Source organism: Thalassophryne amazonica, chromosome 23 (genome assembly GCF_902500255.1).
Source record: "Thalassophryne amazonica chromosome 23, fThaAma1.1, whole genome shotgun sequence".
Classification (NCBI taxonomy): domain Eukaryota; kingdom Metazoa; phylum Chordata; class Actinopteri; order Batrachoidiformes; family Batrachoididae; genus Thalassophryne; species Thalassophryne amazonica.
The window spans coordinates 34,601,450-34,622,568 of NC_047125.1; the positions used below are offsets into that span (position 1 = coordinate 34,601,450).

Sequence of the window (21,119 nt, forward strand, 5' to 3'; positions counted from 1 at the left end):
CTCTGTCTTCCTGTTCCTCCTCCTCCCCCTGAGTGAGGACTTGTACAGTCTGATGGTCTGAGGGACAAAGGATTTTTTCAGTTTGTTGGTCCTGTACTTGGGAAGGAGCAGTCTGTGGCTGAAGAGGCTCCTCTGGTTGCTGATGATGGTGTGCAGAGGCTGACTGGCATCGTCCATAATGTCCAGCAGTTTGTCCAGTGTTCTCTTCTTTGCCACTGTCAGAGAGTCCAGCTTCATGCCAACCACAGAGCCAGCCCACCTGATCAGTTTGTCCAGCCTGGATGTGTCCTTCTTGGATGTGCTGCCCCCACCCCCACCCCTCCGGTCTGGACTTCCCAAAGTCAATGATCAGCTCCTTTGTCTTCAATGTGCAGTGGGTTGACGCGGTCTTCACGGTTTTTGCCCGATGAAAACATCACCGAGCTCAATAGAAATACATGTAATTTGGTCATTTTTTTAAAGGGTCAGACTCGTCAATAAAGTCCATTTAATGTGCAGTGGTTCATTTCAGGTCAGCTTGGTGTATAAATCTTATCGTTCCAGGCAGTGAGAGCCGTCAGCTGGCTGTTAGAAACAAAACAAAACCAGCTGATTTCAACAGACAAGCAATGCAGCCCGAGTGTGTTTTCATCGGGTGACACTAACGCACGGGCTGAGTGTGCGGTGTCGGCACAAACCATGGGGGGGGGTGTCAGCACTAGAGTGTGGCCGAACCGAGCCGAGCCCGAACACTTGTATGTGCAGCTCGTCTTGCTGCTCCAACATAACAGCTAGAAAGATCTGTGGAGACATATCTGGATTTTGCGTCTATCTAGGTGTCCTTGCCTTTTCTTTCTTCTTATTGTTTTGTAATTCTTAACTTTATATTTTTCTGTATTTTGTCAACATTTTTATTGTTTGAAAGTGTGTCGTCCCTACGAGATATATTTTGTTTTATTGGGTTAAATTTAAAAAAAAAAAGTTTGTCTTAATCGACAATTTCAGGAAAGAAGAACCAGGGCTATGAACTGAGTGCCCTAAACTTATGTTAAGTAATATTACGATTTCCCAATGAGGGAGGTATTTATTATTATTATTTATTATCGCCACCCACCGCTGACACCCCCTCCTCCGAATGGTTTGTGCCCACACCGCACACTCAGCCCGTGCGTTAGTCTCACCCTGTTTTTTGTTGTTTTTTGTTTTTGTTTTTTTTTTTATCGGGGAGCCAGTCGCGGAAGTGACGTGTTTCCGCGCATAGGGTTAACCAGTAACTCAGTATCCAAAAATTATGACAAAAGATAAATAAATCTGTTGATTAATTTTGGTATTTTTCTGCAAAAATGAAACATTTAAGGGTTAACTGCTGCAGGTGTTTTATCATTTTGAAATAAAGTTATTGTAGTAATTTTCAGACACACATTTATATGAATTATGTAATGAGAAAATTTTTTTTTTTTTTATGCATTCACGCCCCTCCGGTTGCTAGGTAACCTTCCTCAGATGCTGCTTCGTTTGTCTGAACAAATTCTGCCGATTGACGCGAGAAAAGGGACAAAGTTTGACCTTCAGGATGGACCAAAGCAGCGACCTTTCTCTGACCATCTGTCACATCGTCCAGCGGCTGAAAGGAACAAATTTATTCTCCGAACTGGAGCGAAAAGCCGCCGTGAGTCACCTTAGCGTAGTTTAGCTTAGCCGCTAAGCTAACAAGGCCCAGTTTTTACACACACACACACACACACACACATATATAACCTGCTGTTTCTAATACAATGTTAACGAGATGTTTGATTCCGCTAATAAATCATAGTCACGTTAATAACGTGTTAACGAATATCGAGTAATTAAGTGGAATTAAAGGCTTTAATAATTATATCATTCAAATGATGAATGTGCAATAATTTAATGTGCAGTAATAGTAACAGAACAATATATTGTTTTCCACAGCATTTTTAAAATGAGTTCAAAATTAATGTATAATAATGTGCAGTTGTTGTAGTAACACCAATAACGTATGTAATAAGTAACATTAATATATATAGTATAATTAACTGTCTAATAATAATGATAGTGGTATTAATAGGCCTTTTCACGCTCTCTTCTGGGTGTGATGCATGAGGTCAAAGAGCAAGAGGTGTAAACTGCAGTCTGGAGGCATCATGACTGGCTGTGTTAGCAGCGAGAATGACAGAGACCTTGATTATTTTTCCCGTTGGAGCGTTGATTCCTTGAAAGATTTTTTTTTTGTGTGTGAAAACGTGGTATTGGTGTCCAACAACGAAAAACTGAAGCTTATGCTGCACACGAACTGAAAATTCAGGTTTTTCCCGACTCGACCCACTGCTGACTCAGTCTGTTCATAAACATAGAATCAGCTGATCATTGTTTCACTTTGTGGACCCCTATAAATCTTGACACTATGTTTGTATTTCCAAGAGTGTGAAATAAATTATTTGTGAAGAATAAAATAAAAGAAATCATGGATTTGGTTGATGAATGGCAGCTGAATGGAGTCTCTAGTAAATAATCATGAAGTAACTGTCTGGTCTGTGTCCCTGCATGTTGTGTGTCATTTATTAGGCTTATAGGCACATGTGTCTGTGACTTGGATCAATGCATAATGAACATTGGTGGGATAAAACACACTGTTTTGTATCAGAACAGAGCAAGGTGACAGATTATGCTGTCCATTTAAAAGAAGATCATTCCCCGACCCGCTATCCAAACTTGAGTCCGGCTGGCTGGATGATAAGAGCGGCAGGACTTGACTTATTTAACCACCGGACAGTAATTTGATATTTATTATGTTTGATTAAATTGATCATTTTTCTCCTAATTATTACAATTAATGTGCAATAACAGCATAATATTTTAAAGTGTATTCCATTGTTTTATGTAATAAATAGAAAGTAAATGTCACCATAATGATAAAGTCATTCGTACAGCTTGGTGCTGCACGATATCCTTTCATACAGATTCACCAAAAACTCAAAATCAGTAAAAACATATTTCTGGTACATTTTCTGTGATAATTGTCTGAGATCATTTCCCTGAGCACCAGATAATTAAGTTACATCCTAACAGGCTCATAAGCCTCTTTATTTGATATGTGCAGTTTGGTTTTGACCCTGACTGTGTTTCTTCTGTTCCACTTTTCCGTTTTAAGCCACGTGCACACAGAGGGCTGTTGTTTTTTGGTGCTCATGTTTTGTTGTTGTTTTTTTTTTTTTTGTTTGTTTTGTTTTTGTACATTTTTCACAGGAGTGTTTGCACTGTCCTGAGGTCAAACTGGAGTCTCTTAAAGAGGACGTGCGTGCGTTTCTCAGAGCATCAGGTGGGCGTGTTTACACTGTAATAATGTAGTAATAAGCCGTTACTGTTTGTCTGACGCCTGCTGGGATTTTACAGGCTGGGAAAAGAAGCTGCAGAACGCCGTCTACAGAGAGCTGCACATGTGAGTGTGACTGCAAACATCACACACACATACATACATTCCACAACTGTTTGAAAATACCACATTTTTGCAGTTAAAGCTGTAAGGGTTCAGCTGTGTGTACGACTGGTGGAAGAAGGTGAATTAAAAATGTTCAAGAATAAATATAAACCAAAAATATTCTCAATAAGCTGAGGTGAAACCATAAGTTGTGCTAAGTGAGACAGAATAAATGTTGTGAGAGTCGCCTGAAATGATTCAAACAGTGACCGTGTTCAGTTGAGCAAAATTTACAGATACAGAGATACAGATACTTCATTGTCATTGTAACAAAGTACAATGAAATGTAAGGTGCAAGACCTTCAGTGCAAATGTAAACCCGAGTAAACCACACTGAGACTTCAAGGGTCTGGGGAAGAAAGAAAATAAACATAGAATTTGACAGAATGGAAAAGGTGCGTTCAAAGTGCAAATTAAAAAAGTAAAAAAATACGTAGTAGCAAAAAAAGAGATTTTTATATATATATATATATATATATATATATATATATAAGAGAAGTAAGTAAGTACAAAACTCTGGGTATTTCAGTGGCAGTGGATATTGCACATAAACACGTACTGAACTCATTTCAAGTGTGTCATGTGACCTGGCTGTTTGGTGGCATTCAAAGCTTTAAGAGCATTTGGGTAGAAACTGTTTTTCTGTCTATTTGTTCTTGCTTTAATGGTCCTGTACCATCTGCCTGATGGCAGCAGCTCAAACGGAGAGTGTCCAGGGTTGGATGAGTCCTTTAGGATGGTGTTGGCTCTTCTGAGACAGTCAGAGCCATGAAGGTCACCCATTGTGGGTAGAGGGCACCGAGTGATCTTCTGTGGAGCTCTGGAGCCCTCTGGAGCTCTTTCCTGTTTGCCTCCATGCAGCTGGTAAACCATGTCCAGAGGCAGTATGTGAGGATGCTCTCTCCATGGTTGAGCAGTAAAAGGATGCCAGCAGTCTCTGTTGGGGTTTGGTTTTGTTGTATGATTTCTTTCCCCTGTTATGTTTGAGTCCCTGCATGTAGTGATGGAAGTGTCCCTCTTGAGTTCTCTCTGCCTGTGTGCGTGTTGAAGTGGCAGGTGTGTGTGTGTATGAGTGCCCTTGTGCGTGGGTCTCCTTGTCTTCTATGTGCACCTGTCTGTCTGTCTTCTGTGGGTGTGGATGAGAGCATGTGTGGGAATGCATGTGTGTCCGACTCCCTATGCACCTGTCTCCCTGCTCCCTGTGTGTATCCTGGTGTGAGTGTTTTATGGCATGAGGGTGTTTGTGTGGTTTAGCGTCCTTCTGCTTGTCCCACTTCCTGTATATGTGTGTGTGTGGGGGGGGGAACTCTTTCGTGCCGGTGTGTGCATCAGTGTACAATTCCAATGAAGTTGGGACATTGTGTAAAATGTAAATAAAAACAGAATACAATGATTTTCAAATCCTCTTCAACCTATATTCAATTGAATACACCACAAAGACAAGATATTTAATGTTCAAACTGATAAACTTTATTGTTTTTGTGCAAATATTTGCTCATTTTGAAATGGATGCCTGCAACATGTTTCAACAAAGCTGGGACGGGGTAACAAAAGACTGGGAAAGTTGATGAATGCTCAAAGAACACCTGTTTGGAACATTCCACAGGTGAACAGGTTAATTGGAAACAGGTGAGTGTTATGATTGGGTATAAAAGAAGCATCCCCAAAAGGCTCAGCTGTTCACAAGCAAAGATGGGGCGAGGATCACCACTACCACCAAACATACCATCCCTGGTTCTCAAGACCAGCCACCCAAGTGGCTCTACTCTACTCTATTTTACCCTTCTGTTTTAGATAAACAGATATACCTTAGTATATACACAAGTAGAGTTCTACCTTAGAATTGGAATGTATCATAGAAGACATACCTTACTGAATTTTTATTGTATACTGTTTATATTTACATTTCACACAACGTCCCAACTTCATTGGAATTGGGGTTGTATGTCTGTGTCCTCCTCTCCTATTGCGTGTGTGTGTGTGTGTGTGTGTGTGTGTGTGTGTGTGTGTGTGTGTGTGTGTGTGTGTGTGTGTGTGTGTGTGTGTGTGTGTGTGTGTGTGTGTGTGTGTGTGTGTGTGTGTGAGTGAGAGTCATGCATGTTGCCTCCTTCCGTCCCCTGCACCTGGGATGTATGTCCACTTTGTGTCCACGTTGTGTGTCGGTTGTCTGGTGTGCTGATCACCTCTGTTTCCCTGTGTTCTACCCCTCCATCCTCACCTGTCATTCATGTGTGTCTTGGCTCAGTGTATGTGTGTGTCTTGTGTCAGTGTGTGTGGTGAGCGTGCTTTGAGGTAACACCTGTTCACTGTTCTGCCTCTAATGACTTGTATTGGCTCTGTGCAGTCAGCCTGTTGTTCTCAGTTTCTGTGTTTATTGTTGTTTTATGTGATGTTTTCTTATGTCACGTTTAGTTGGTCCTCATGTGTTCCACCCATTTCCTGTCATTTGTCTAAACCTGTGCCTCATTTGATTGTGAAAGTCACACCCTTGTGTTAGAATTTGTGGGTTGATGACGTTCAGTATTGTCATTCAGTTAGTCCTCAGTCACCTGTCCAGTCCGTCCACTCCGACAGTTCGTCAGTGTGGCGTTATTTTTTCGCTGTCACTTTTTTGACAGTTATTTTTTGTTACTGTTGCAACACCTGTCTGTCTTTTTGGATTTATCACCTGGGAGAGTTTTGGATCACATCTGTATTACTACTGTCACCGTGGAGAATTAAATCACTGCACCTGACCCTTTGTGTTTGACTGTCTACATTCTGGGGTCGACTCCTCGTGCTTCACCACCTCAACCATAACAGCTTCTGCTTGATGTTATTTTGCCTGAGGATTCTCAGAAAGTAGACTCTTTGCTGTGCCTTCTTTACCAAGTGTGTGGTGTTCCTGTCCCAGGTCAGTTTCTCCTCTTTGTGGACTCCCAGGACCCTTTCCACACAGGTTCCCCCAGTGATAACGGGCTGAATGTCTGTTTGGTTTCTCCTGAAGTCTATGATTAGCTCCTTGGTTTTGGATGTGTTCAGGAGCAGGTTATTTTCTCTACACCACACCGTCAGCTGTTCCACCTCGTCCCGGTAGACGGACTCATCTCCTCCAGTGACACAGCCGACCACTGTGGTGTCATCTGCATACTTAATGAAAGTGTTGCTTGTGTGGACCAGGGTGCAGTCAGAGGTGTAGAGGGTGACGAGGAGCGGGCTCAGCATGCAGCCTTGAGGGGCACCGGTGCTGATTGTGAGAGCTGTGGATATGCGGCAGCCAATCCTGACTCTCTGTGAGCCATCTGACAGAAAGTCCTTAATCCAAAGACATGTGGAATGAGGTAGACAGAGGTTCAGCAGTTTTAGTCCCCCCCCAAAAAAGTCATGTGAAACACAAGATAAAAGTTAATCTATTTGTGGGAGAAATATGTGTCATGGCTTCCTGTCAGCTTTGTTTGAATCTAAAAACTCTCCGAGGTCCCAATTGGTGAAAACGTCAGTTTACACTCAGCAGCAACATTCGCAGACTCCAACTGGCTAAAGTTTCCAAAGATACTGGTGACAGAAAAAAGTTTGTTTCATCATGCTAACTGAAAATAATAATAATAATAATCCTAATAATAATTATACTTATTATTAGAGATAAACTGTATATTTACATAAACATTTATTGTTTTCTCCAAACAGTTGTCCAAAAACCAAATAAATCCAATTCATCACATGAAATAAAATAACTGTTTTGCTTTGTGTCCTACTTCAATGTATGTGCATATTAACTGTTGAAGTAGGACCCTTTGGCTGCTCCCTTGTTTTTCCCTCGGGGTCGCTACAGCAGATCTGAGATGAATCTGCATGTTCAGTTGGCACACGTTTTTACACCGGATGCCCTTCCTGACACAACTCCACAGTACATGGAGAAATGTGGCAGGGGTGGGATTTGAACCTTCTGCACCGAAACCAAGTGCACTAACCACTTGTCCACCACCCCTGCATACGTGCATATTAACAGTGATCTAATTTATTCTGTGACTCATTAACAGTATACTCTTGACACTGACACCATAGGTACTCCCTGGTTAGAAGAGCAGCATGTTAGGTCTGTGGGTTGTTTGTTGTATATTTGTGTGCTGCAATCATCAATTGCTTTCTATTGAAATGTGTCTCTGTGCTCTCTGCAGGCTGACAGTGAAACGTCACAAGATGAATGCGTTTTGAAAGCTAAAGCTAACGCGTGCTTTCAGATAAGCACTTTCTGCTCTGTTTTAGGCGTTTAGACGAGGATGAATGTTGCTTAATGAGACGCAGAGTCACTCAGTTGGCCCTGAGCGCACACGGTGCATGCCTGTGCTGCAGACTGAGTCATAGGAGCTTCTGGCTCTGAATGTTTGGAAGAAAATCACGTTGAGCAGCTTCACGCTGCCTTAAAGAGGTCCAGTTTGTCGAAGCCCGTCTCAGCTGAAGATGAAGCTGTTGGTGGAAAATCCACAGTTGCGTCTTTGTTTGTTGCTCTAATGGTTTGTTTATTGTAGCCAGCTGCCTCGGAGTCATCCCGCCGTTCCTGCAGAGCATCTCAAAGAGCCGCTGGCCTACATGCGCAAAGCACAGGTTCGTCTCAGCTCACTGGCTTGACAAACGTGGACTCCGCTGTTTTTGTCACGTACAACTGTGTGTCTGCAGTGTCGTGTGTCTGTGTGTTGTTCCACAGGCCAGCTGGGAGAAACGGATCCTGAAAAGCCTGAACAGCATGAGTGCAGAACTGGAAGTGCCTCTGGCTCGTATGGTACTCTGAAACATTCATCAAACCTGAAGAAAGAAATGAAACAATCATTAATCCAGAGAAAAGAAATGAAACGTTCATCAAACCATGAGAAAAGAAACTAAACATTCATCAATCCCGAGAAAAGCAAGGAAATGTTCATCAATCCCGAGAAATGCAAGGAAATGTTCATCAATCCCGAGAAAAGCAAGGAAATGTTTATCAATCCCGAGAAAAGCAAGGAAATGTTCATCAATCCCGAGAAAAGAAACGTTCATCCATCCTGAGAAAAGAAACAAAACATTCATCAATTCCCTGAAAAGAAACGTTCATCCATCCTGAGAAAAGAAACAAAACATTCATCAATTCCCTGAAAAGAAACAAAATCTTATCAGTCTAGAGAAAAGAAACAAAACTTTATCAATCCAGAGAAAAGAAATGAAATGTTCATCAATCCTGAGAAAAGAAACAAAACATTATCATTCCCGAGAAAAGAAACAAAACTTTCATCAATCCCAAGACAAGGAATGAAACATTCATCAATATTGAGACAAGAAAGAAAATGTTCATCAATCCTGAGTAAAGAAAGGAAATGAAACATTTATCAATAGTGAGAAAAGAAACAAAGCAATCAATCCCAGGAAATGAAATTAAACATTCATTAGTCCCAAGAAACCAAACAAAATGTTCATCAATCCCGAGACAAGAAACAAATGCAAAGACTATCCCAACCATTTGTTCTGTACAGTTTTTGTAACAAGTCCAAACCAGGATAATGTGACACGGTACATCCAGAAAGTCTTCACAGCACTTCACTTTTTCCACATTTTGTTTATGTTACAGTCTTATTCCAAAATGGAGGAAATTAATTTTCCCCCTAAAAATTCTACACACAATACCCCATAATGACAATATGAAAAACAGCTTTTTTTAAAGATTTTTGAAAATTTATGAATAATAAAAAATTAAGAAATTACATGTCCATAAGTATTCGCAGTTTTGTCATGAAGCTCTAAATTGAGCTCAGGTGCCTCCTGTTTCCACTAATCATCCTTGAGATGTTTCTACAGCTTTATTGGAGTCCACCTGGGGTAAATAAGTTGATTGGACATGATTTGGAAAGACACACACCTGTCTACATATAAGGTCCCACAGTTGACAATCAGAAATCATAAAGATGACCTGTTTTAATTGTTTTGGGGCCATATCTGGCCCACGAGCCGACAGTTGTAAACCCCTGCTTGTTTGTTGTTTGTGATTATTTGTTTGTTTGTTGACATTCTTTGTTTGCGTTTCCTCTGCAGAGGTCTGCAGCCGAGCAGAAGGAGCTGAGCGACAAATGGAACGAGATTGGCACAGACGAAGCAGGTTTCACTTCACTTTCCTCATGAGACATGTGTTGTCACACAGCCTGGAGTCACATTTGTTTTGGCCCCTGCGTTTGTCCACAGACCGCGTGGTTTCACCTGAAGCATAAATGTTCAGCTACAGCGGCACTCATTAAAGCTTTGAATGGTTCTATTTTTCTTTTTTGACACAGTTACGTTTTTCAGTAATGTTTGTGACTGTAACTCTGCCTTGTTGTGTGTGACACAGGTTTCCAAAAATGATCCTTTGCCCATATGGTTATATCAGCTATTGATGAATGACGGTTCTTGATGTAGTTCCATCTGAGGGATCAGAGATCCCGGGTGGTTTGCAGATATTCTGCACTGTAGAGAAATATGCACGTCCTCTCCCGTCTTTCTTTGAGGACAGTGTTAGAGAGGACATGGACGGGCATGCAGTGTCTGTGTCGGGACTTTGGGGGTGAGACGGCATCGTATGTTTCCTATCTTAAAGCCGAGGCCTGTATTAACGTTCCAGAAAGAGAGCTGTCATTGGACTGTAAACACTTTGGGTTTTGGGACTCAGATGCTGTCCAGACTCCTTGGCCGGGGCTGTGATCAGGATTGGGCCATGACGCGCCCCGGCTCTGTTGACTCGGCTGGATGAATGTCTGATTTATGCATGACCTTTTTTTGCTCTCTGGCCGCACGTCTTCTCAGCCGTATCATCTGGACTTGAGGTGTGTAAATCTTTGTACTAGGAAGCGTTGCTATGGTTACTGTTTGTGTCTGTGCAGATTTGACCCGCTTCCGGCCCATCTACGCTCCCAAAGACTTTCTAGAGGTAGGCAGATCACACACACACCCCCCCCCCCCCCCCCCACCACCACACACACGGTTTGTCTCAAAAGCGAACAGAAATTCCATCGTTTTGCTTCTGCGCAGGTGCTGATCAGTCTGAGGAACCCCAACCACGACAGCAGCGAGGGGGTCAACGCCAGGAGCCAATGGGGCCTGATCCAGGTTCCCCTTAATGTCAGGGGCATCCCAGAGCTGGTGTGGACACTCGCCGTCCTGCGTGGAAGACATTTTACTGTTATATGTTTTGAGCGATCTCTAAATATCTGCCTGTTCCGCTGACAGAGGCGGGCCTTCTCAGAACTGAAACTGACCACTGGCCAGCTGGGGATCGAGGACCACGCACACATCCATCCAGGTAGTCCCAAACCTCCTGGTGGCTTTTAAAGGACCTCTCTGACTGTTTGAATAAACCTTCAGCTGGTTTTCTTATCAGACCTGAACGTGTTTCTCCTTCAGACCAACGGACCTTTCATGGTGGTGTGTCTGTGTTTCTGCTCCGGTCTGGACTTTGTCACCTCGTATCTCTGTTGGGTCCAGGTGTTGATAACTTGAGATGAGGTTTTCAGACCTAACGCACATTCTCTCCTCTCTTCTTTGTTCTTATTGCTCGACAGATTTGTTTGAAAGCGACTATGTCCAAATCGGGAAGAAAGGTAAGAACAGTTTGTCCAGACGTCACAACCATGAGAATGTCTGTCTGTGAAAACATGTCTTCAGATGCCAGAGCTGTAGGACCAGCACCTGTCTGTCCACCTGCCTGTCTGTCCATCCATCCACCTGTGTGTCTGTCCGCCTGTCTGTCCATCTACTTGTCTTTCTGTTTGTCCGCCTGTCTGTCTGTCTGTCTGTCTGTCCGTCCGCCTGTCTGTCTGTCTGTCTGTCCAACTGTCTGTCTGTCTGTCCACCTGTCTGTCATTCCATCCTAAATCCTGGTTAGCTGGATTCCTCTCGTGGGGCTGCAGATGGACGCAGAGGGTCAGGTTTGGAGAAGAGGGCCCCACGTTGACTTTGACCTTCAAATTGACCTTGATTTGGGATGTGGAGAAATGTGACTTTGAGGAAAAGCCACCATACAAACATAAATTGTCTTCCATAGAACAGGGTGGGGCCTATAACTTTGCATTTGACATTGTAGCTAATGTGACCAAGGGGTGATGGGGGTCCCAGCCACGCTTGTGGGAGCACCATCTGCTGGACAAACTGCATCTCGGCAAGAATGAACACAGATACCGATGTGCTGATGAAAGGATCATATTGTGTATTTTATTGACTATCATCAGTTGAGTGAGACTCGATTACAGAAGAGTGATGATGGAATAAATGGTTTCCAGCACCTTCCTGTGACTCTTTGTGGTTTTGGAGTCTCCTGTCAGCCGCTTCCAGCTGAATCTGATTTGGTTTTTGACCATGTTTAGTGTTTTGTTCTCTGCAGTGGTTCTGGAGCAGGACAGCGCAGCGGCACAGCAGTACAGCCGGCAGGGCTGCCCCACCGGACTCCGAGCAGACCTCTGGACCCTCATCCTCAACTCCACCAACCAGCCGCAGGTGAGCAAACGCCTTAAAGTCTGCCTTCAGACTTCCTGAAGTGTTGGCTGTGGATATGCAGGGCCGCCCAGCGCTCGTAACACCAAGTTCAGTCAGCGCGGCGTCCGTCTGGGTTCATAACAGCAGCTCAGATTGTGTTTTTTGGCCGGTTCGGTTCAGGTAGATGTGCTGGGTCAGGTTGGAGAGTTCTTCATCCAAACCCAAACGTGTGGAACCCTGTCCGGTTTATCGTAACTTGCTGTGGCTGCAACAATACCACAAGCTACAGATTTAGCACAGTTAGCAGAAACACAACAGCTGGCTCCCTGTGCATTTGGGAAAATGGCGCATAAACACACCGTAAAATGCACTCGTTGTGGCACCGTCTGATGGAGTTCTCCAGCGGCGCTCTCACACGCGTTGGTCGGTGTGTTTGCGTGGCGTGGTGCATCACTTTGGTGAACCGCTGACCCCGGCGTCCTGTCTGCCGTTGTGATTCTGTCCACACACCTGCTCGCTGTAGATCTTGAAGTCGTATCTCAGCCGTCAAAGCCAGCGCCGGGTGTGTTTGTGTTCGTATCCGCTGACGGTTGCCAGAGTGCTTCACATCTGTCACGGGGGACATTTTTATTCTGCCGTGCAGCCTGTGGCCCAAGTGTCTCTGCCATTATGAAAGCTCAGACCGGAGGCTGCTGGAAAAACCCGGCACTGAGTCACTGAAGTCACCCGAGTCAAGGAATGAAGTCTCTGTCATGCTTTAAGAGGAAACTTCAACTCTTCACTCGCCACCTTCTGGATGTCCAAACACTTCATGCTCGATGGTGCAGGAACAAAGCGGGGACCTGCAGAGTCCATGTGGAAGTCCTGAGTGTGTTTGTCCTTTCAGGATGTGATGCGTTACGAGCAGCTGAAGGCCGGAGTCATAAAGCACGACCTGCTGGTGGACAACCTCATCTATAAGGTCAGCACACACTGTGACCCCAAACCCCGCCCTTACCAAAAAATAGTACTGATAAGTATATAAAAAGTAAACTGGAAGTATACTTGAAATATATACTCAACAAAAATATAAACGCAACACTTTTGGTTTTGCTCCCATTTTGTATGAGATGAACTCAAAGATCTAAAACTTTTTCCACATACACAATATCACCATTTCCCTCAAATATTGTTCACAAACCAGTCGAAATCTGTGATAGTGAGCACTTCTCCTTTGCTGAGATAATCCATCCCACCTCACAGGTGTGCCATATCAAGATGCTGATTAGACACCATGATTAGTGCACAGGTGTGCCTTAGACTGTCCACAATAAAGGCCACTCTGAAAGGTGCAGTTTTATCACACAGCACAATGCCACAGATGTCGCAAGATTTGAGGGAGTGTGCAATTGGCATGCTGACAGCAGGAATGTCAACCAGAGCTGTTGCTCGTGTATTGACTGTTCATTTCTCTACCATAAGCCGTCTCCAAAGGCGTTTCAGAGAATTTGGCAGTACATCCAACCAGCCTCACACCCGCAGACCACGTGTAACCACACCAGCCCAGGACCTCCACATCCAGCATGTTCACCTCCAAGATCGTCTGAGACCAGCCACTCGGACAGCTGCTGAAACAATCGGTTTGCATAACCAAAGAATTTCTGAACAAACTGTCAGAAACCGTCTCAGGGAAGCTCATCTGCATGCTCGTCGTCCTCATCGGGGTCTCGACCTGACTCCAGTTCGTCGTAACCGACTTCAGTGGGCAAATGCTCACATTCGCTGGCGTTTGGCACGTTGGAGAGGTGTTCTCTTCACGGATGAATCCCGGTTCACACTGTCCAGGGCAGATGGCAGACAGCGTGTGTGGCGTTGTGTGGGTGAGTGGTTTTCTGATGTCAATGTTGTGGATTGAGTGACCCATGGTGGCGGTGGGGTTATGGTATGGGCAGGCGTCTGTTATGGATGAAGAACACAGGTGCATTTTATTGATGGCATTTTGAATGCACAGAGATACCGTGACGAGATCCTGAGGCCCATTGTTGTGCCATACATCCAAGAACATCACCTCATGTTGCAGCAGGATAATGCACGGCCCCATGTTGCAAGGATCTGTACACAATTCTTGGAAGCTGAAAATGTCCCAGTTCTTGCATGGCCGGCATACTCACCGGACATGTCACCCATTGAGCATGTTTGGGATGCTCTGGACCGGCGTATACGACAGCGTGTACCAGTTCCTGCCAATATCCAGCAACTTCACACAGCCATTGAAGAGGAGTGGACCAACATTCCACAGGCCACAATTGACAACCTGATCAACTCTATGCGAAGGAGATGTGTTGCACTGCATGAGGCAAATGGTGGTCACACCAGATACTGACTGGTATCCCCCCCCAATAAAACAAAACTGCACCTTTCAGAGTGGCCTTTTATTGTGGGCAGTCTAAGGCACACCTGTGCACTAATCATGGTGTCTAATCAGCATCTTGATATGGCACACCTGTGAGGTGGGATGGATTATCTCAGCAAAGGAGAAGTGCTCACTATCACAGATTTAGACTGGTTTGTGAACAATATTTGAGGGGAAATGGTGATATTGTGTATGTGGAAAAAGTTTTAGATCTTTGAGTTCATCTCATACAAAATGGGAGAAAAACCAAAAGTGTTGCGTTTATATTTTTGTTGAGTGTACTTGCATGTACTACTTTTTGGTAAGGGCGAAAACGGCCTCAGTTGGGAGTCCAGACTCATTTTAGAGGTTAAGCTCACTGTTTGTTTTTTTCCAGGATGTGAAGCTGACAGCCAGCAATGATGACTACTACTTTGTGTTTGAGGACTTCCTGTATCAGGTCAGACCAACTTTTCACCTTCACCCACGTCGTTCCGCTGATGAGTCATTTTTCAGCTTATGTGACTGACAGTTTTCATCAAAGTCAGTGGAGTCCCACCGATACTGATTTTGATATTTGATGATTCTAAAATCCAATATTTTTACTATATTGACAGATTTTTTTTTTCTCCCCAGAAATGCACAGCAGATAGAAAGACTACCACTGACCATTTGTTGTGTGCAGTTTTCATAACAAGTCCTCATCAGGATAACATGACACACAGTACCTCCGGAAAGTATTCACAGCACTTCACTTTTTCCACATTTTGTTATGTTATAGCCTTATTCCAAAATGGAGGAAATTAATTTTACACACCCCATAATGACAATGTGTTAAAAAAGCTTTTTTTTTTTTTTTTTTTTTTTTTTTTAAGATTTTTGCAAAGACACCTGAAGGACTCTCAGACCAGGAGAAACAAAATTGAGAGGTGCTGCAAAGAGGGATGGGCCAACCTGCCCAAAGATAGGTGCACCAAGCTTGTGGCGTCATATTCAAGAAGACTTGAGGCTGGAATTGCTGCCAAATGTGCATCAACAAAGTATTGAACAAAGACTATGAATACTTATTTACATGTGATTTCTTGCAAAAAAAAAAAAAACGTTTTTCATGTCATTATGGGGTGTTGTGAGTAGAATATTGAGAGGGGAAATTAATTTAATCCATTTTGGAATAAGACTCAAAATGTGGACAAAGTGATGTGCTGTGAATACTTTCTGGATGTACTGTAATACAGTCTGAAATTAAACTTGTTTTATCATCATGAGCAGAATTTGAATAATACTCGAAAACATATTCCTTTTGATCAATGACAGCTTGTGTAAAGACTGAGGTCATGAGGCGGAGCTGACTGTCAAAGCTCAGCACTCTCTGATGATGAGCTGCATGTGTTCAGAGACATTCTGCATCATTTGTGCTACATGTATGTAAGATCCCTCACTGTCCGTGCCAAAGTTGGAGATTTTGGAAGTAGACAAATGTTGTTTAAACAAATCTAATAATGACTCCACGTGAATTGTTGTGTTTTTGCTTCAAGTCCTGGTTGTGGTTGAAGTCTTTGACCTGAAGCTTGGAGTGAACACGACGTCTGTCCCCACAAAGGCTCAGTCCTGGAAAAAGTCTCTGTTCCTCTCAGCTGAGGAGCCACTTCAGGCCCTCTTAAAGTCTGCCTTCAGACTTCCTGAAGTGTTGGCTGTGGATCTGCAGGGCCGCCCGGCGCTCGTAAACCCCCTAAATGTCACCGTGTCGCCACAAACTGGTCCTGGTGCTGTGGCGGCGTTCGTTTGTTTGCAGGTGCTGCTGTGTTTCTCTCGCGACACCACGGTGTTAGACCACTTCAAATACAACAGCGCCAGTCCTCCCACATCTTATATCCAGGGTGAGAGCATCCATCCATCCTCATACACACACACACACACACACACACACACACACACACTGGTTATCAGAGGCTGTGTGTCTGTGTCACAGGGAAAGTGGGGCTGGAGGAGTTTGCTGTTGTTTATCCTCCCAACGGTGAGTTCGGAGCACTTTGACACTAAGTTTCTGTGATTTATGTGACCCGTGTTGATAATTGTTGGCTTGCAGTGTTTTTGTAGTATTTTTTACAGTCATGGTGCTGACGTGAAGTTTTCCTCTGACCAGGTGTGATTCCTTTTCATGGATTTTCAATGTATGGTAAGTGAGTTTGATTCTCTGCTCTACATGATGGAGGATGTGACGCAGCGTGAAGCCGTGTGAGTGTGTGTGTGTGTGCGCGTGTGCGTGCGTGTGTCCCACAGTGGCACCTTTGTGTTTCCTCTACAACGAGCCCTGCCGGCTCTACAGTGTCTTCAGGGAGATGTACATCCGCTACTTTTTCAGGTTGCACTCCATCTCCTCCTCCACTTCGGTAAATCTACACCTTTAGTTGTCAGTTGTGTCGTAACATGTTCCTTCATACGTGACGTTCTCGTGTGCTCCTGCAGGGTGTCATCTCTCTGTGTCTGCAGTTTGAGCGGCTGCTTCAAACCCACCTGCCGCAGCTCTTCTATCACCTCAGACAGATCGGAGCGCAGCCGTGAGTAGACTGTGTGCTGCTGCTGCCGCGCAGACTGTGTGCTGCTGCTGCCGCGCACACTGTGTGCTGCTGCTGCCGCGCACACTGTGTGCTGCTGCTGCCGCGCAGACTGTGTGCTGCTGCTGCCGCGCACACTGTGTGCTGCTGCTGCCGGGCAGACTGTGTGCTGCTGCTGCCGGGCAGACTGTGTGCTGCTGCCGCGCACACTGTGTGCTGCTGCTGCCGGGCAGACTGTGTGCTGCTGCCGCGCACACTGCGTGCTGCTGCTGCCGCCGCGTACACTGCGTGCTGCTGCTGTTTCCGACTTTTGCAGGTTAAATGAGCAACACTTGAAGAGTGGCTCATCATTCAGTTGAATGATGGCATTAAATTCTGTCTGGTTCTTGTCTCAGAAACAGCTGGAAAACTGGTGAAAAGGGCCAAAAGCAGAAATGAAATGTGGTTTATACAGTGTAACTGCATCATGTCTTTTGATAAAAGGGCTTTAATCAAAATGTACAAATTGCAGGTTATTTTCTTGTTCAGTAAATATTGATTGATAAAATGTGATTCGAGTCATTTTTTATTTTTCTGATGTCCGTTTGTCGTCTCAGAGGATTGCACCTGTACACATCTGCAGCCAGTTCAGCAGCTTCTTTTTGCACAGCACCTCTAGTGGTGGTTGGAGGTATCAGTGTGATCTGGCTCATTTGTCCCATGTAGGCCACAGGACACGCCCCTCCAAAGGCTTTATTCATGAGTGGAAATTCAAAAACTATCGTTGTTCAGAAAATGTTTATCCCCACATTGAAAAGCTGCTCACAAAAACATGAAAATGAATCATTTCAGCAATTTTTTTCACTTTTACTTCCACAACCGAGCCTGTCGGTGATATCGTATGAGACACGATGGTGTAGTAGACCAGTCACGATCACCGTACTGTCACTCGGAGATCCACATCTACAACCCCTGGCAAAAATGATGGAATCCCCGGACTCGGAGGATGTTCATTCAGATGTTTAATTTTGTAGAAAAAAAGCAGATCACAGACATGACACAAAACTAAAGTCATTTCAAATGGCAACTTTCTGGCTTTAAGAAACACTATAAGAAATCAGGAAAAAAAAAAATAGTGGCAGTCAGTAACGGTTACTTTTTTAGACCAAGCAGAGGGAAAAAATATGGACTCACTCAATTCTGAGGAATAAATTATGGAATCATGAAAAACAAAAGAACGCTCCAACACATCACTAGTATTTTGTTGCACCACCTCTGGCTTTTATAACAGCTTGCAGTCTCTGAGGCATGGACTTAATGAGTGACAAACAGTACTCTTCATCAATCTGGCTCCAACTTTCTCTGATTGCTGTTGCCAGATCAGCTTTGCAGGTTGGAGCCTTGTCATGGACCATTTTCTTCAACTTCCACAAAAGATTTTCAACTGGATTAAGATCTGGACTATTTGCAGGCCATGACATTGACCCTATGTGTCTTTTTGCAAGGAATGTTTTCACAGTTTTTACTCTATGGCAAGATGCATTATCATCTTGAAAAATGATTTCATCATCCCCAAACATCCTTTCAATTGATGGGATAAGAAAAGTGTCCAAAATATCAACGTAAACTTGTGCATTTATTGATGATGTAATGACAGCCATCTCCCCAGTGCCTTTACCTGACATGCAGCCCCATATCATCAATGACTGTGGAAATTTACCTGTTCTCTTCAGGCAGTCATCTTTATAAATCTCATTGGAACGGCACCAAACAAAAGTTCCAGCATCATCACCTTGCCCAATGCAGATTCGAGATTCATCACTGAATATGACTTTCATCCAGTCATCCACAGTCCACGATTGGTTTTCCTTAGCCCATTGTAACCTTGTTTTTTCTGTTTAGGTGTTAATGATGGCTTTCGTTTAGCTTTTCTGTATGTAAATCCCATTTCCTTTAGGCGGTTTCTTATAGTTCGGTCACAGACGTTGACTCCAGTTTCCTCCTATTCGTTCCTCATTTGTTTTGTTGTGCATTTTCGATTTTTGAGACATATTGCTTTAAGTTTTCTGTCTTGACGCTTTGATGTCTTCCTTGGTCTACCAGTATGTTTGCCTTTAACAACCTTCCCATGTTGTTTGTATTTGGTCCAGAGTTTAGACACAGCTGACTGTGAACAACCAACATCTTTTGCAACATTGCGTGATGATTTACTCTCTTTTAAGAGTTTGATAATCCTCTCCTTTGTTTCAATTGACATCTCTCGTGTTGGAGCCATGATTCATGTCAGTCCACTTGGTGCAACAGCTCTCCAAGGTGTGATCACTCCTTTTTAGATGCAGACTAACGAGCAGATCTGATTTGATGCAGGTGTTAGTTTTGGGGATGAAAATTTACAGGGTGATTCCATAATTTATTCCTCAGAATTGAGTGAGTCCATATTTTTTTCCCTCTGCTTGGTCTAAAAAAGTAACCATTACTGACTGCCACAATTATTTTTCCTGATTTCTTATAGTGTTTCTTAAAGCCAGAAAGTTGCCATTTGAAATGACTTTAGTTTTGTGTCATGTCTGTGAGCTGCTTTTTTTCTACAAAATTAAACAACTGAATGAACATCCTCCGAGGCCGGTGATTCCATCATTTTTGCCAGGGGTTGTAGAAAACATTCTTTGTTTAGTGTTTCATGTTCTCCATCATCATGACATCCATTTAAAACCTGAGCGCACCGTCTTGTTCAGGCTGACTGTCACGGGCTTGTTGACTACAATAATATGTTATTTGTCCAATCATTTTATATAAAATTCATGACAAAAATGTCTGCATTCAATTTGCGTTTTCATCAACTGCACCTCATAAATTCATGAGGCTCCCCCCACCTCCTCCCAGGGTGGGGACATTAATGGTCCTGATCAGGGTTAGGGGCATTTCCTACACAGCTGTACCAGTTTCAGGTTGCCCCCACCTGTGTTGCAGGAAAATGAAAAATGAAGCACATGTCCATCACATGTCCCGCAGCCTTATGCAGCTGTTGACAGCAGCAGCAGTGTCATTGCAGATGAGTGCCTGCCCCCTTGTGGTGAATGACTTGAATCACAGCGTCCTGCCTGAAGTTTCACTGAAGCTTTCATGTGGTGGCTTTGTGGTCAGGTTGCGCATCGCCTTTAAGTGGATGGTTCGAGCGTTTTCTGGATACCTTTCCACTGACCAGCTGCTCCTCCTCTGGGATCGAATTCTGGGCTACGACTCCCTGGAGGTCGTTGCAGGTACGGGCGTCTGTGCCGGAGCTGTGGCGGTGTTGGTCTGGACGCTGCTGTGATTTCTCTTTTCTTCTTTGGTTTGTTTCAGTGCTGGCAGCCGCTGTCTTTGCCTTCCGAGCTGAGAACCTGATGGAAGTGACGTCTCTGTCCTCAGCTGAGGTTCGTTCATGTCATGTGAGCCTTTACACTCAGTCTCAGCAGGAACCCGCTGTCCTCTGTCCTCCTGTGGCAGTCTGTGTCCTCCTGTGGTGTCCTGTGTCCTCCTGTGGTGTCCTGTGTCCTCCTGTGGTGTCCCGTGTCCTCCTGTGGTGTCCTGTGTCCCAGTTTTCTGCTGGAGACACCTCAGTCAGGATCTCACCTTAATGTCCACGTGTCACAAACGGGAGTGACCGAGCAGCAGATTGACCTCGTTAGCGCTGAGAGTTTCAGACGTCTTCTGAGGTTAATCTCACAAAAAATAATAGCAACAATGACTTCAGGTGGTCTGAAACGAGGAGTTGGTGCAGAACGTCTACTTTAAACACACTCATTAAAGAACATTCTAAAAATCACAGAAGTAAAAGTTCAGAGCGTGGAGGAGAAACAACACGTTTCTCCTCCACGTTTCTCCACGTTTCCCCACAAGGGAAAAACCTACCAAAAAATTCTAAAGAATCAGATTGATCTTTTATTATTATTAATTATAATTATCAGTCTGCACACTGCTGAAGTAGAATATAGTAATCAGTTGTCTGTCTGTGTGTCTGTGATCAAGATTAACTAAAAAAACAAAGGCGGGGGGGGGGGGGGGCGTACAGATTTTCACCAAGGTTTGAATATTTCTCAGGTGGAAATCTCGAGATAATTTAACTTTTGAAGAGGGTTAGTCAAAGGTCAAAGTCAACAAGAAAATGGGATGAAAAACATATTTCTGCTGAATCTCCAAAACCAAGAGGGTCAGAGAGATGATCTGAAGTGTATATTGATCAGCAAAATATTGGTTATTGATTGGTGGTGGATGTTGATATATGTCCCAGTGTGCAGAGCAAGCAGGGTTA

General features: G+C 43.9%; 1 protein-coding gene across 3 annotated transcripts in view; it reads left to right on the forward strand.

Moving 5' to 3' along the window:
• Nucleotides 1-21,119, forward strand: part of tbc1d19 (TBC1 domain family, member 19) — a 33,273-nt gene that overhangs the window by 8,202 nt on the left and 3,952 nt on the right. Inside the window, exons 2-21 of one of the 3 annotated variants that reach the window (XM_034164089.1) lie at nucleotides 1,532-1,648; nucleotides 3,244-3,316; nucleotides 3,391-3,436; nucleotides 7,984-8,059; nucleotides 8,160-8,234; nucleotides 9,515-9,578; nucleotides 10,336-10,382; nucleotides 10,484-10,594; nucleotides 10,682-10,754; nucleotides 11,014-11,052; nucleotides 11,832-11,944; nucleotides 12,810-12,884; nucleotides 14,692-14,754; nucleotides 16,087-16,171; nucleotides 16,264-16,308; nucleotides 16,438-16,470; nucleotides 16,575-16,684; nucleotides 16,761-16,852; nucleotides 19,973-20,088; nucleotides 20,171-20,241. In XM_034164089.1, coding sequence (XP_034019980.1) covers nucleotides 1,553-1,648; nucleotides 3,244-3,316; nucleotides 3,391-3,436; nucleotides 7,984-8,059; nucleotides 8,160-8,234; nucleotides 9,515-9,578; nucleotides 10,336-10,382; nucleotides 10,484-10,594; nucleotides 10,682-10,754; nucleotides 11,014-11,052; nucleotides 11,832-11,944; nucleotides 12,810-12,884; nucleotides 14,692-14,754; nucleotides 16,087-16,171; nucleotides 16,264-16,308; nucleotides 16,438-16,470; nucleotides 16,575-16,684; nucleotides 16,761-16,852; nucleotides 19,973-20,088; nucleotides 20,171-20,241 — 1,503 coding nt within the window. In that variant the 5' untranslated portion in view covers nucleotides 1,532-1,552. The remainder of the gene's footprint in view (nucleotides 1-1,531; nucleotides 1,649-3,243; nucleotides 3,317-3,390; nucleotides 3,437-7,983; nucleotides 8,060-8,159; nucleotides 8,235-9,514; nucleotides 9,579-10,335; nucleotides 10,383-10,483; nucleotides 10,595-10,681; nucleotides 10,755-11,013; nucleotides 11,053-11,831; nucleotides 11,945-12,809; nucleotides 12,885-14,691; nucleotides 14,755-16,086; nucleotides 16,172-16,263; nucleotides 16,309-16,437; nucleotides 16,471-16,574; nucleotides 16,685-16,760; nucleotides 16,853-19,972; nucleotides 20,089-20,170; nucleotides 20,242-21,119) is intronic. The other 2 variants (XM_034164090.1, XM_034164091.1) reach the window with 2 other exon arrangements.